General features: G+C 41.0%; 1 protein-coding gene across 1 annotated transcript in view; it reads left to right on the top strand.

Annotated features, from left to right (window-relative positions):
* adam19a (ADAM metallopeptidase domain 19a) overlaps window positions 1–10,063 on the top strand; it is a 97,584-nt gene extending 87,521 nt beyond the window's left edge. Inside the window, exons 17-23 of the mRNA XM_028984612.1 lie at window positions 84–161; window positions 2,332–2,440; window positions 5,438–5,579; window positions 6,089–6,185; window positions 6,337–6,585; window positions 8,256–8,434; window positions 9,470–10,063. Coding sequence (XP_028840445.1) covers window positions 84–161; window positions 2,332–2,440; window positions 5,438–5,579; window positions 6,089–6,185; window positions 6,337–6,585; window positions 8,256–8,434; window positions 9,470–9,521 — 906 coding nt within the window. The 3' untranslated portion in view covers window positions 9,522–10,063. The remainder of the gene's footprint in view (window positions 1–83; window positions 162–2,331; window positions 2,441–5,437; window positions 5,580–6,088; window positions 6,186–6,336; window positions 6,586–8,255; window positions 8,435–9,469) is intronic.
* The last annotated feature ends 2,689 nt before the right edge of the window (window positions 10,064–12,752 follow it).

The raw sequence follows: 12,752 nt of genomic DNA, 5'->3' as shown, positions 1-12,752 counted from the left end.
CACGACAAGATAGCGGCAGATGTTTAAACACACGAATGACAGAACATTTGATTAACGAAGTGCCTCCTTCTTTTCCTTTGTAGGTGTGCAAAGACCGCCGCTGCCAGAACGCGTCGTTCACAGAGCTGGAGAGCTGCATTGCTCGTTGCCATGGCCACGGCGTGAGTGTCACCTTCTGCAGACCCGTACTCGTTAGTCAGGTTTCAAGTGACACATTAAGACATAAAGACATACTTGACAGAATTGTTCTAGTTTTAATTCTCAGCCCCGTGATTTGATGATTGCACATGTTTGAGGACTTGGCGTTCTGTTGGACTTCACAATGAAGCTCTTGGCCACCAAGGTTGGAAGGTGTGCAGCAGGGGAGGATTAACGCTTCTTCAGGGTGACTGGTTTGCACAGCAAGAATAAGTCATTTAGCACAGAGATGTGGAGGAATAGCTTTGCAGACTCAGGTTAAAAACAGTCTGAAACTATATTACAGTCATAGTCAGGATGAACATTGGAAATTGAGTGGCATGTGTCCCCTGCTGCTAGTGGCCACCTTTCATTTGTCCTCAGTTGGAGCTTATTTTTGTCTTGTTTACTTTCTTGTTTTTGGTTCTTGTGATTTTCTTATGTTTTTGTGGTGTCTGTATTTACATTTACATTTACATTTACAGTATTTATCAGACGCCCTTATCCAGAGCGACTTACAATCAGTAGTTACAGGGACAGTCTCCCTGGAGCAACTTAGGGTTAAGTGTCTTGCTCAGGGACACAATGGTAGTAAGTGGGATTTGAACCCGGGTCTTCTGGTTCATAGGCGGGTGTGTTACCCACTAGGCTACTACCACCCTATATTTATATATTTATATATTTATATTAAAACATTTAGATAGGATGTGTAATATGTGCGTTTCTGGGATAACAGTTTAATTACATTTTCTCAGATTGCATTTAAGTTCACCAATCAGTGTGGAGCAAATGCTGGCAGAATTGGTCAGTGCTGTGAGGATATGTGCTGTGGACTTTCCAAAAGGACAGTTTCTGTACCACAAATGTAACTGGGTTTCGTGTGTTTGCATGTGCACCTATCAACAACAGTGACACAACAGACACTTCTGCTTGCTGAACTTAAAAAATAAAACCTTTGTTGCTCAGATGTGCTGCATAACAAAAATAATTTAATTTTAAAATGGCTAATTGTTTCAAATCAAGATTTCAGTTTGAAATTGGTTTATTAATTATTTTGGAGCCTGAGGAGCCATGGATAAGCGGTGGCACCTTTTTTCTTGCTTCTGATGCACCCTTTTGTCGATACACCATCAAAGTTTTAGGGTGCTGCAGGTTCCCCAAGACATCTTCAGTAGGTTTCAAATAAAATCTTGTATGTCGGGTAGGCTATTTTATCCAGCTCCATGACAGCAATTCACATTTTCCCCCGTTTCGGCAGGTCATGTTTGTCAACCCCGGCAAAAAGATGAGCATAATTTCACACCCTTAAATCCTTTTAAGCTGCGCCTGCACTATTTCAATCTTTCTGTTTACATCCCTTTGCTCACATTAAACAATATCAGCAGAGTCCTTCCATTAGAGGAGCCAGGGCAGTGGTAAGACTTGCGCTTTCAAATTGCCTCAAATTGCCTCAAAGCTCATAAACACACACTTTCTCTCTCCTAATCCCTTCCTGCTCTCCCACCCTTCCTGTCCTCCTTCCTGCTCTCCTCTGCTCTCGCTCCACCCGTGTCTTTTTATTTTTGCTTTGTTTTGTGTACTCAGTCACGTTGAAAAGGCCAGCAGCTCAGAATGTCTCTGAGTGCGGATTAGCAGTTTTTTTTTGTTTGCAACATCATCTGAATTGCATTGAACTGGAGGGGTAAGGCAACGCATGGATGACTGAGACAAAGGCAGGATGGCAGAATGACCTTTACTGGCCTGCGGCCTTTTGCTTTGAGTGTGCATTAAACCTTGGGGTAGGACAATAACTTGTCCTTTTCCTCCCTCTTTTCCTCCTCTCATTCCCGATCATCTTCTCTGTAGCATTAGAATGATTTGTCCATTTTCTTACATGCAAGCCACCCAAGTATTTGTTCTGTCTCTTGTAATCTACAAACCGCAATTTGTAGTGCGATTCAACCTCTCCAAATGATCCAAAATGCTGCTGCACAACTTGCCTGTTTTTCCCACAACATAGAGTGTGTAATGAAAAGAATGCGTAGCTGCATACATGTAATAAACTTATAAAGAAAAAAGGATGCACTGAAAGAAATCTGTTAGTATGGTTACTAAACTCACTTCAATGTTGACTGCTTGTAACCATTGCTCGTGTTTTGTATGACGACTATGCAGGTGTGTAACAGTAACAGGAACTGCCACTGTAACCCGGGCTGGGCGCCTCCTCTCTGTGAGAAGCCGGGACTGGGAGGGAGTATTGACAGCGGGCCCATCCAGAGCGACAGTGAGTTCCTTCTTTTAATCGTTTCCAATAATTCAACCATTCATGTCATTCTCCAGTGCGGGAATTTAATATTTGGAATATGTGAATTCCAAACATTAAACATGATTTCTTTTAAACTTCTTACCGCTTCTCTTTTATTAGACCATCAAAAACACAAAAAGCAGTTTGGTTGTCAATATTATGACTCTTGGACTTGGTGTATAAGCATATTTTCAACAAAAAATTATGCCCTAGGTAGAAATAAAAATCTATTTCATACTGTGTCCTTATAACATGCTTCACAAGGACAATATTAACTATCAAAACCACTTTCATAAATTGTAAATGCACCTCGGGAGGCTAGAAGTAAGAAGTATGTCTATAATTTTAATAGGTTTGCTGATAAAATCAATACATATTCTACAGTGTCCAACTTTTAAACAGTTTAAATAGGCACTTAATAGGTTTTGTGGCCCTCATGGTTCCATGAAAATATAATAGCATTTTAAGTGATAAAGAATTTCAATAAAGACAATTAACAGTGCATTTTGTATTCAGTATTGATATCAGATGAAATGTGGTAGCAAAACCATACAGACTTGTACAGGATTTTAAGGCTTACGTTATTGGTCTTAAGACAGATACTGTCCTTAACTGAGACAATTGTTAAACACTTAATCCATTATTACTACTATTATTGTTATTACTATCATCAGTATTTGCTTTGCATTTGATACATTAGAGCATCCATTTGGCAATTAATAACGTCTCATAGCTGGAAAACAAAAAAAAATCCCATTTACTACTCTTCCTGTTAATATTACACACAGCTTCCTCATGTTATTTAATTCATTAGGGAGGAGAATATAGGAAGATATTGAATACGGCAGCTGTAACTGGGTAGGCTGTGCTATTGATCAAAACATCAAATGAGCATCAGCAAGCATTTCTGTACGCACTGCGGCTTTTACTGGAAGATGCAGTCGAATTTGGGTGCACCACAGCTCCCAACTGAACATGGCATTCATGTCTGGATTCGCTGTGGTTTCCAGTACCCCTCTCATCACTGCACACAGGCATTGAAGATTAGACCGGACATACTGAGAGCGTTCCCAAATGCACCCCACATCCCAGTTCTTCGAGATTGTCCCTCACAAATTTAAACTCACAAACTAGGACAGTGTCCCGAAAACCAGGTCAGGTGAACCTGTTTGTCCTGGGCTTTGATTGCCTATTCACTGACAAGACATAACAGAAACTAAACTTGAAGTTTGAAACACCAAAAGTATGTCTTTGTCCTATTTTCCATCTCACTCTTCATCCAAGCAGCCCGCTGCTTCAGGGTTGTGTAACCACCGTGAGTGCTATTTAACAATTAAGACCATGATGACTTGTTTTAGGTCCGAACTCCGTAGGGTTTTTTCTCTGCTACGCTGTCAATTAGCCAGTCAGAAACAGGCAGCACAAATGGCAGGAACAATTACTGGAAATAAACCTTTTAACCTTCTCCATTTCTCTTGACTTCTCCATGATCAGAAAAAGAAAGTTTTATTTAGATTTACAGCATTTAGCAGATGCTTTTTCCATCCGGAGTATTGTCCACTACAAAAGATTGGACACGTATTTATTTATGGTTCTTGCATTTTTTATGTTATAGAACAAAACTGAAGATGTGTCTGATGGTGTCTCTCAAGCACAAAAAACAACAACATTATAGTCAAAGTCTTATATACAGAAAAATAAAAAGGATTAAAGAAATAAAACAAGTGTACATAAAGTGCAGTTGCAATGCTGCAGTTGTTTAGTGTGAAGGATCTGTGATGTTTTCTTTACCCTTTTCCTGGAAGGAAGAGAGGAACGGGTCTTGGAGGGAGGGCAGGGGGGCACTGGTGGTGGTTTCTGTCGTCTGTTACAGTCAGTTCCTGTCCTGATTAGTGGCTGCTCCATACCAGACTGTGATGGAGCAGCACAGTACAGGCTCAATGAATGCAGTGTAGAAGTGGATCAGCAGCTCCCGTGGAAGACTGTTGGGTCTGCTGGGTTTGTGGGTGATACTGGTCTCCCACTTCAGGTTTGGGAGATGGGAGAGCTTCTGCGCTGTGGAGATCTGGGCTGTATGATATGGTGAGGAGGGGAGCAGTGTTGAGGGAAGCAGTGTTGTCAGTTTTGAAGATGACAATAATGAACAAAGCAGTCATGAAGATGCGACTCTGAAAAAAGAGATTAATCAAACATACTATAGTTCTCCTGCTATAAAAAAAAAAAAAAAGCTTCTTGCATCAGATTCTTCAAAATGGCCTCTGTACTAGTCTCCATAGCCACGACAGATTAGGTGTGTCCCAACTTTAAACTAGTACAGTACGTAAGTGCTTTAAGATGTCTATCGTTTGATCTGCAAATTAGTTACATAAAAAAGAAGGTTTTTAGCTTTTGTTCGAAGGTAGTGAAAGTGCTTCTAGGATTGTTAGTCTTCTAGGATTGTTAGAGCTAAAACACCTTCACATAATGTGCAGTTCCAGTCTGTAATTCTTGTCAGATTTGAAGCAGCATTTTGTGGAGGAGACAAATGACAAAATGGACTGAAAGGGGCATTCAACAAATGTTTTGACTTTATCCTGCACTAGAGGTTGTTACATCTGCAGGATTTATTTGAGCTCTCATCAAAACCGAAGAGCCCCCCCCAAAAAAAAACCCATCTGTGAGTTACACGAGCACCTCCCCACCAAGGCCTGCAGATCCGAACGTCTGTGCCCGTATGCTTATGGAGCACGTCTCTGTGTGATGTAGCCTTGACTCCTCGTTCTGCCCCCCCACCACTTGCTGAACAAACACAAACGCTGTTCGCTCGGAGAGGATCTGTCATCTTACATTCTGCGCACCATATGTTAGCACTTATGGCCCTGGACCGCCTTTCAGCAGTAAAAGGATATTTCATGTGACAAAAGAACAACAACAACAAAAAAAAGTGTTCATTTCTTCATGTGATGTGATGCACCTGATGTACCTCGCTGTTCTCAGGTCAGCTTGGCTTGGTCATCGGACTGCTCTTCACTTTCCTGGTCCTCCTTCCTGCCATCCTCACCATGCTGTACTGCTACAAGATCAAAAGTTCCTATTACCACAGGTGGCTGTCGCAGAGAGAACAGGCGAAGGCCAGCAGGTACTGAACTGTTCCTTTCTCCCTCATTTTCAGTAGAAACCAGTAGGCTCACAGGTGGCAGAGCCTATCCTGGGTCATTGGGTGCAGGGTGCACACACACACTGCAAGTTTTTAGTTTTTGAAGAACTGATTCAAATCTGAAGAAAAAGGTTGTGTTTAATCACCGAATACTTTATCAGAGGTGTTCTGTGTTATATGGTGAATAGATCCACAGTGTTGGTGCAAAGCAGACTTATTCACACATTTACTGCATGTTGAGGAATGTTTGCATCTGAATACTTGCAGTGATGTTGCTCAGTAAGTTTTTCCCTCAAACTTTTTATCTTGTCATATGGAGAGAAACTTTTAAGGCTTTGGGAAGGACAATTTACTGTCTCCAAGGGACATAATACTTTGTTGCCAGCAACCCTGACACCTTGAGACCTTTTTCAAATAGCATAGTGAGGAAAATACCAATTCTGCAGTAGATTCTTTTTACTACCATTTACTACCTCTTGCTCTTCTCTTAGAAACGTGGGAACGATTGAAAAGGGGAAAAATGGTCACTTGAACCCAGCTTTCCACTTGAAGGTGGTGGCACCATCCAATAAGGGCCCAGGCATCAAGGTAGTACACTTTGCATGACCTTCACTGTGACATCAGACTGGAGATGATTAATACGTCTCTGTCCAGCGGTCCTTGAAATTCTTTCTTTTTTTTTCTTCTTTCACTTTTAAACTATCTACCTCCAACTCTGCCTGTTTTTATCTCTGACCAGGTTCCTCACACCAGCAAAGAGGTGCTTCCACTTAGACCAGCTCCCCCCCCAAACGGCATGCAGCCAGTCAACATAGTCCGTCCCCTTCGTCCCGCCCCGTCTCCTCACACCCCGCGGGACATCAAGGTTCCCCCCAGGCCGATTCTTGTGAACAAGCCCGCCGCCACTCCTCTCAAGTCCCCAGCGCACTCGCAGAAGCTGAGCCCGCCGAAAAAGCCCCTCCCCCTCAACCCTACACGATCTCCCCTGGTAAGAGTCCATGTCCTCTCATTTTTAAACGAAATAAATGTTCAAAAAAGTATTACTGTTAAGAGCTAATGCACATGCTAACCAAACAATTTCTTTAAACATCATAACACAATGGACGAGTAACAAGAGTGAGCGGAAAAAAAAAAAACCCACAAAAATTAATAAATGAATGAATGAATGGCCTTGATATGATATTTGGCTACTGACCACTGGTTTAATTCAAGGCTTACTTCAATATTAGTTTGTGGTTAATTACTGCACTAAATCCTATTCTTGAATAATGGCTTTAACCTTAAGAATGGTGAATTTGGTGATTTTAAGATCCATTTGCATGTCTTGTCTGCCCTAATTAACACTTTATTTTTATTTGTTCTCTATGCTCTTCACTTGTCTGTTGTGTTAAATTAGTTTGTGTTTTCGGGTTTTCAATTTCTCTGCCTCAACTCAGGCGTGAATAGCAAACCACAGTCACTTATCATAGTTAGTACCAACCTGGAACCTTAAGTAATTAAATATTTTCCTCCGCGCAGATTCAACTTGTCACAGGGGAAATATATATATTTTGTTGCATGTCTTTATGTATTTTGATGTTTAAAGCAGGAAAGAGGGGGATAGCAGCAGGTGAATAAATCTGAAGATATTAACTTGCTCTGTGGGCGCTGAGTGTTTCTTTAGCTTACTCATATCACACACACCACACATCTCTTATATAACTGTTCATCGTTTGTGTTCAAAAGTCCAAGCACAGCAGCCAAGGACTATATATACTGAGCTTACAAAACAAATAAATGAAGTTTGCTTTAAGCCTCTGCTCAGCTCATTCAGACCAATTCTTTTTCTGCCATCTGAGAAACGGACCCTACGTTGATCCCTCATTTTCTGTGTTCTTGTGTCAGGAGCAAGGATACTGCATTCAAATGCAGTAAATTAAAAGCGAGAGTGAAGTGATTGTCATTGTGGAACACTGCAGCACAGCACACGGTGACACAACTGAATGTGTCCTCTGCTTTAACCATCACCCTTAGTGAGCAGTGGGCAGCCATGACAGGTGCCTGGGATGCCTACCACTGCCCCAGAACTGAAGGGTGGGAATCATGTTTTGGAAAATTAACCATTCTTCTGAGTTTCATTGATCACGGCGCAATGCGTTTAGGTAGCAGTGGGGGAAAAATGAAAAAACGTTCCAAATCATATTGACTTCGATTGCAATATTGCGCACAGGTTCAATTCTTTTCCCCTGTCTCCCCAAGGTGCGTGCTTTTGTTTGATAAAAGACTCATCAAAAGAAGGAGAGGAGGTTTGAAACAGCTTGTGGAAGATAAATCCCATTTCTTTGCCAATGTGTCCTCCATTTTAACAAAAAAACAACATTACAAATTCAATTTGTTCTTCATTTTAACTTTAGCTTTGGTGGATCCAACTTGAAGTTTCAATGTGTCTGGAAATTAAATGACAGTTTCTATGGAAGCAATCAAGACTTCATTTAGGAGAGGTTCAGAGTAACTGTAAAGACTGCATTGAGGAAAATGAAAAGAGGCACTGGTGGTTCTGCCACCCACAAACATTGTGTTTTAAATATTGACTGCTGGGAACATTGAGGCAAATAGAAAGGTAACAGTGATCTCAGCTGTGAGATGAACACCACATTTCCATCTCTGGTTTTCTTTCAGCTTGTGTCCGAGCTGCAGCCAAGAGCATCTCCTTCTCCACCTCAGAGGCCTCTTCCCCTCAGCCCTGCTCGTGGGGTCCCACCCAAGCCATCCAGTGGCCTCCTGGTGATGATGCCCCCTGCCGTTGGCCCCAAGCCCGTAGGCATGGTGACGGCCGTGCCTCCATTTAAAGCACTCAGGTGAGGAATGGAGACCAGTTGGCCTTTCAGGAACACTGGTGCTGGTGAGGACCAACCAAAACCTATTTATTTAACTATGACAAGGGTCCCTGCAAACACTGACATTCAAAAATGTAAATAAAAAATACAATAAAAGTTCAGTCAGGCAACCTTTTATTAAAAGATAATCTACCATCTTTATATAGAGATTATATAGATCTCTAGGCTTCACATATGTGAAGACCCAACACAGTACATTACAGCTGTGTTAACTAGCTGTGTTAACTATGTTAATTCATTAAAACAATGCTTAATGTTTTAATTCAGATTAATGCATTTATTTCTGGAAGAGAACACATATGAGAATAAATAAATAAATGAAAATAAATGAGGGCAAATGCATATTATGAAAAAAATCCTAAAACTGACCAATGAAGAAGAAAAATTTCTTTGCCATGTAATAGTGTAATTATGTTCTCAGTCTTTGAAGTGACACAGAGCCGCCTAAAAAAAAGGTCTGTCTATTTCCTGGGCTCATTTTGCACCACCCTTTGCCACAGAACGAATTAATTTAGGAAATTAGTACCCAACCCTTATTCCTACAAGCTTTTGGAGACAGGGCAGCAATCAAAAAGAGCCAAGATGGATACGTTTCCATGGCAGACAGCATGACAACAGTATGAACATTGAATGCATTTTTTTAAAAATAATAAATAAGATGATTGTAGCACAGCAAAAATCTATGTATGTTGTCTAATGCATATATTTATAAAATAATAGTATGTAAAATCGTCATTACTACCACATTGTCACAGATATTAGTTTTTTCTTCATCATAAAAATATGTTTAAAAAATGGGGGGGTCGTCTTTTGTTTTAATGTAAGTAGTCTTTAGAAAAGGGGGTTACCTTGTATTTGGGCTAATAAAGTATTAAACATAACTGTACTGATAATATTCACAGTTATGATGATGTGAATAACCAGCTCAAGAGGAAGCAAAAACATCAGCAGCACATGATAAACCACAGCTTTGTTCTCTTTTATGATATCTTTCAGACCGGTACCAGGAGCAAAGCCAAACACACCCTCATCACCTTTCAAAAAATGACCCTGCGGGAGTGCAAAACCTCAGCAGAGACTGCAGTCAGCCTATTTGCACTAAAAGGCCTTGTCCAGGCCCTGGTACTGGGATGGGCTGTCCAATGGGGTTTCAGTAAATGATGGCGCTCGGGGCGAGTCGGACGTCCCCTCGGGGGTTCAGACCCCATCCAGCTTGAAGATGACCTTACCCGGTGTACGACGCGGTTTTGCACAGGGAATGGCAGACTGAGACAACATGTTACCGCTGGGTGGTCACCAAATGTGTCAGTTCGTTTACGTGTTACGTGCATAGTTTTTTTTTTTTTTTATGATAACTGATAACTGTCTTTGTTTACTTAAAAAAAAAAAATGTCTTTAATGTAAATGTATTATGGTGCCAAAGATGTGTTTGTTTTTTGTATGTTTTGTTTACCATTTAATACCATTTGTTCTTTTTCGTTTGTCTTGTTACATAAGTCACCGGTTTTTACTAAAACTGTCCATGCAGGAATGTTTTCATATTTATTTTAATTATGATGCCATAATAAAATGCAGCAAATGCTCATTAAATTGCTTTTAAATGTGTAAATCTGAACTGTGCAACGGGAAAAACATTTCAAGGTTGACACAGCGAGAGCTTCGCTCTGAAATCTGGATAAATGTTTACCAAGGCCACAGTTTCATTGTTCACCCTGAGTCATCTTGATGGGCATATGAAGCCTTCACTTGAATAACGTGGATTGCCGTCATTCTGCAGGCATGATCACTGCAGGATATTAACGTCACTGATGTCGGGCGGAGAGCAGGTCTGCTCTTTATTCAACTATTTCAAGTTATTGGTTGCAGATGCATGAAGAATATTGCCAAAAAAAACACACAGACTACAATAAAAATAGACAAATCTCCCTGATATGGTGACTGTAGGTTTCTAGAAAGCTGCAAGCTTCTCTCAGTTTAGGAAAAAAACAACCTGAATCACTAGAGGAACAGAACACAGTGTTTTTTCCCGTTTTATAATAGTTTTTAAAACTTGCCCCTTGAATTTGCTTCTGTGTTCAGAGGGACACCGTAGGCAGAGATATTCCAGGACTTCGATCTGAAATATCCTGTTCACCCTCAGCAGACAGACACCGTCAGAGCTGGAATGCTTTGACAACTAATGGATGTGGCTGACGCAGTTTGACTCTCTGATATATTCTTACAATGGCGGCGATAACATGAGACAGAGGAAATTGAGACCAGAAAGGAGATGGACGACGCTCAATCCACCAGTTTTTTTGTTCACTCTGTAATGGCTTTCAGTCACTGGAAATGAGATATGGTGCGCACTTATCCCGGAGCAATGATGCATCAGGAGGGCGCCTGGCCAGGTTTGAGGGGTTGGTGGGATCACATGAGCTGTTGTGTGGGGGGAGAAATGGGACTCAGAGGGGAGATTTATTGACACGGACGTTTTCTAAAAGATTACCGGCGCGCAAAAACAACCCCTGGGGCTCTATGCCAAGCCGATTGGGTGACGTGATCCTAATGAAATGAGATGCGTTTGGGGTGAGGTTCAGTATAAATAAGTGCCCTGCTGCTCCCCACCTACCCTCATAACACTAGAAGATAGGCTGGCCTATTCTCACACAGCCTCTTTGGAGGCTCCTGTAAATGGAAAAGTATTGACATTGGGGACCAAAAAAAAGTCTTGGCTGCACTGCAAGGTCAATTTATGCATGTATCCATGTGCTAGGAACACATGCAACAGGCTGTTAAACCAATTCACTTAATGTTCTGCCTGTCAATATAATGCACTGAGCGGGTGGCTGAAGGCTTGTAATTTGTGCTTATTTTCTCAAGGTGCTCCATTTCTCAAGATAAAAGCCTACAGGGAACTACTTGCACAAATAGAAGAATATTAAACATAACACCACAGTCCTCCACCTCCTACTCTAATATAAGCCACAATTTAGTCACTTAAGAAAGAGGCTGTAGCTGTGTCCACTGAATCCACTGAAAGCACCATTGGGATTTGAACTGAGGATCTCTGAGAATCTGTTTACTAGGCCCGTGCCTTAACCTACTAGCCACAACACCAACAATCACTTGGAACCATGTTAGCAACGACATTGAGGAACATCAGGTCCTGTAAACCTGTCAAACATTTTCTGCCACAAAGGCTTAAAAAAAAGATACACCACTAACAACTACTCTCTCACTCACAATCCTTAACTGCTGGAGCCCATTCTGTGACACTAGGCACTGGGCAGGAGCGCATTCAGGTGTACATCACACACACACACACACACACACACACACACACTATTCACCAATCCACCTAGTGTGCATGCCTTTGGATGGTGGGAAAAAATGGAGAACCTAGAGGAAACCAAAGAGCATGCAAACTCTGCACACACAAAGTTTGATCCAGGATTCTAACTCACAACCTTGGAGGTATGAGGCCAGGTCACTAACCTCTATGCCACCGTGCACCCACAAAGATCTACTGAGATTTTTAAAAGAGTTGATCTGTCCAAAGCATTCACAGGTTCAATGTAAGTGTCAGCTATAAGGTCATCTTTAATTATATAAGGCTAATCCCTATACATTAAAATGGACAATATAGTGAGTGAGTGCCTCCAGCTTTTCTCTGACACCAACTGTGTGTTTAAAGCATGGCCTGAAGGACTTGTGACTTTCAAACTTTCTGGTTAGACCAGTAGTATGACGTTTTCAATTATCTTCACTAATGACTGATAGCACCCCTTCCTTGGTTGTCTTTGTCTTCTGTTAAACAGACATCACCCATGTTTATGTAATGCACACTGAGATGAAGTTTCATCTTTTTGTTCACCTTAAACAGGCCAAAAAAACTGAAATCCACCAATCTGGCAACCCAGCCTATTGAAATGAATGTTATTACCGCCATCTAGCGGTCAGTTTGGAACAATCTTTTCTCTGTGTGTGGCTTGAGTTCAATCGAGGACGCCAGAGCAATTGAGAATATTGTGTACACACGCATTTACTGGTTTATATCACTAAAACTATAGTTGAAGAATTATAACTATAATGTATGCTGGAATTAATTAACCAAATATCCAATCATTAAGACATTTGCACATTTCTTTCTCCATATATGATTATTAATTCCATCTTCTAAAAAAATTGGGCAAAACATGTTTTTAAGCCTGTTTTGAAGTTAAAGCAGATGACATGTTTGTGTTTTTTAGCCTATGACTCCAATTAAATATGTGTACAACTATACTTTACTTTGCTT

This window comes from Denticeps clupeoides, chromosome 1 (assembly GCF_900700375.1).
Source record: "Denticeps clupeoides chromosome 1, fDenClu1.1, whole genome shotgun sequence".
Lineage (NCBI taxonomy): Eukaryota > Metazoa > Chordata > Actinopteri > Clupeiformes > Denticipitidae > Denticeps > Denticeps clupeoides.
This window is presented reverse-complemented; position numbering and strand designations above follow the sequence as displayed.